At 39.8% G+C, this 3,019-nt stretch overlaps 1 protein-coding gene across 1 annotated transcript in view; it reads right to left on the reverse strand.

Moving 5' to 3' along the window:
* Positions 1–309: 309 nt before the first annotated feature.
* Positions 310–3,019, reverse strand: part of CKS2 (CDC28 protein kinase regulatory subunit 2) — a 6,085-nt gene continuing 3,375 nt past the window's right edge. Inside the window, exons 3-4 of the mRNA XM_009329605.1 lie at positions 1,875–2,002; positions 310–641 (exon numbers count right to left, since the gene is read on the reverse strand). Of these exons, the coding sequence (XP_009327880.1) occupies positions 589–641; positions 1,875–2,002 (181 nt within the window). The 3' untranslated portion in view covers positions 310–588. The remainder of the gene's footprint in view (positions 642–1,874; positions 2,003–3,019) is intronic.

Consider the following 3,019-nt stretch of genomic DNA (forward strand, 5'->3'; position numbering starts at 1 on the left):
TCCCAATTCAAATCAGGGTTAGAAACGTTGGCCTGTAGGGCAAAATAATTCTTGCAGAGAAATGAAATAGGCTCACTAAGTTAATTTTTTTTTTCCTGAAGTAGGTACTCTTAACATGTTAAGACAATGAATATTTGTTTTGTCTGGTGAATTAGAACTCTAGACATTTAGGTTTTATAAAACATTAAAAATAGTTTATTTCTTTATACCTTCTACTAAGCAAACAGGTGAGCCACTGGATTTGGACATGCTACACTTCAGAAAAGCTGAGTGCAAAAGTTATTGAACACAGGTAACAAGTAATCATCTAGTCAGAACATGCAATATCTTTAATAAACAGAATTCACTGAAAAGTCAGATAGGCACTTACATTAACAGTAAAGAAGATAACTTTATCACTCTTTGAACACCATAGCAGCCTACTTGGAATTGCATTTGACTGAGCTTTGTTGCTGTGAATAATACAGCTCATGCACAGGTATGGATGTATGTTTTGTACATTTTAAAGTATTCACTGAATACTACCAACATATATACACTCATATACATAGTTCCAGAAGATTTAGGAGAAAATTTATAGACAACGGTTCATTTCTGCTCATCCTTTGGAAGAGGTCTTCTGAAGAGAAGAATATGCGGTTCTGTGGAAATAAAATTGAACAAAGTGTCAGTCTGTCAGCTAAGTCTTGATTACAGGGATTTCTTCCATTTGAGAAGACTTGAACAATAGTTGAAGCTCGCTGTCAAACAATAAGCAGATTAAGAAGTCAAGTCCACAAACACGGCCCTATGTGCAGTATTTACAGACCAGCTTTGCAGTAACCTTACAACAGTCAAAACAGGTGCTTTTGAAAGTTTTATACCAAATGTTGCCAGTATCATAAACTTGAGACACTTACAGGAAGGAAGTACTGGAAAAATAGAGTATTTTTATGTTAGCATTGGTACTAACTCTGTCTCTCTACATTGGGCTATTTGATGAGCTTTGTTACTGTAACTTAGACTAACAGACTGCTGATGCTGTCCTTGTTAGGTACATGGCATCAACAAAAGCCACCCTAGTTAGTACAGCCAGCTTACATTATTATTATTGATCTGACTTAACTGTAAACTCCTCCAAAAAAGCCTGAAGTATCAAAGGTGCCCAGGTAAGGGAAATGGTGGAAGGTTACGCTAATTTCTTCACCTGGTTCTTCAGAAACTTGGAACTCCACACTGCTGCAATCCATCTATCACCAGTTACTTTTTAGTCAGGCTTGTCAATGGTAACTTACCTTGAACGGCTGTTTTCAGTACATCCTAGTTGGTGGAGTTTTAGGTCTTCACACCCCATTAAGTAAAACCAGTCTTTCAAGTGCTGCTTTTAGTAGGCTGTATAACTAGAGTGAAAAACTATGCTGTAGACTTTTCAGAGCATTAATGCAGGACCTTGTCTACATGAGCATCTATTAAGTTTTTGTACAAAAAGTGTCAGCTTTATGATTTGAAGATACACTGCTACATAAAGTTTGGTTCAGTCACCAAGATACTAACATTATTCAAGAGCTCACAAGAAGCCAATTTCTATAGGCACAGGTAGGAACAGTTTCCAGCCTGGCATGTTTTGTCTACTGATAAACCACACATACCTAGGACAAGGCTAGCACTTTGCAGTTCTGGGAGCAAGATGTGAAGGTTTAAAATAAAGGCTGTTATGTTGCCTTTGTTGCCAGTTGGCTAAAATAGCAAGGAGATAAAGAGGACTCAACATTCAGTAGTGAATTCCAACTGGGTTCCACAGCAGGAGCAATTATGCACTACACACTTCAGCTGAGCACCAGGCAGTTGATATTTTAGACTCTTTTGTTCATCTAATTCTGTTCAGATGTGCTTACCTGGCTCATGGATCATATAGTGAACCCAGCCAAGACTTTGCTGAACACCAAGTCGTCTCCACTCCTCTTCAGACATCAGATGGGATTTTGGCACTTGTTTTGAAAGTTCTCTCGGCAGCATCACATGTCTGTAGATGTTTAAATAAACACACACTACATACAATAATGCCTACGCACACTAGAAAACTTGCACAGATCTACACTGAAAGACAGTAAGCAAGTTCAGTTATGAATAGCAGCATTCCCTATAAAGAAGCTTCGGGTACTGACCAATACCACTAGTTTGATTATGAAGCATCCATCCCAGAATCCAGTTTTACCTTCACTTTGTTTACTAAACATTACTCTGTAATGCAGCTGTATATTTAAACAGTCAACCTACTTCCTAGAAGACATTACTTCCCCTGCGTGCTCTAACCGTGCTACTTGTATAGAAGTATGTGTTCCTGGCAATTGGCCGTCATATCAGCAATTTGAAAAATAAGGACTTTGGACGTTTAGAATGATTGATGAAGTCACTCGTTTGTATTTTGCATTTTGTAACCAACAATGTATTTTCCACAGAGACTACAGTACTGGTTTAGAAAGACGGAACACTAACACGGCTTAAGAGCCTGATCTATCAGCTGAGGAGAAACATACAGCCTGCTCTCCACATTTACAAGTACCTTTATCACTTAATAGAAAGCAAAGCATTCAATCTTGTTTTTGAGATCGTAAGAGTCAGCTGGTATAAGGGACACTTAGACCTCTACACAGAGGAAAAAAAACCCCGATTTGTAATAGAGCTTTCAAGTCAGCCTAGAGGACTGAACTTCAACAGTATCAGTTATAATCCGGAACTGACTGGTGCTATAGCATAGCTTTGAAAGCCAGCAGAGAGAGCACTGCCTCGAAGGCTTTATGAGCTACATTTATTACTACCACGTTTTGACGCGGCCTTACGAACTGTCTTCAAAGCCGATGCCTTAATCAAAACGCATGCTTCATCCGCACTCAGAGCTCGAATTGAGACAGCACGAGACGTTACTCTTCGCCGTGTAGAGCATCCTGAACACAAGGCTTTGAGTTCCCCGCTTCAGCTTCTCACGGCACCTACGCGGGTGAGGCGGCAGGGCGCGAGGCAGCCCGCACGGCCCAAGCCC

The sequence above is a fragment of the Pygoscelis adeliae genome, unplaced genomic scaffold, assembly GCF_000699105.1.
Source record: "Pygoscelis adeliae isolate BGI_AS28 unplaced genomic scaffold, ASM69910v1 Scaffold138, whole genome shotgun sequence".
NCBI classification, from domain to species: domain Eukaryota; kingdom Metazoa; phylum Chordata; class Aves; order Sphenisciformes; family Spheniscidae; genus Pygoscelis; species Pygoscelis adeliae.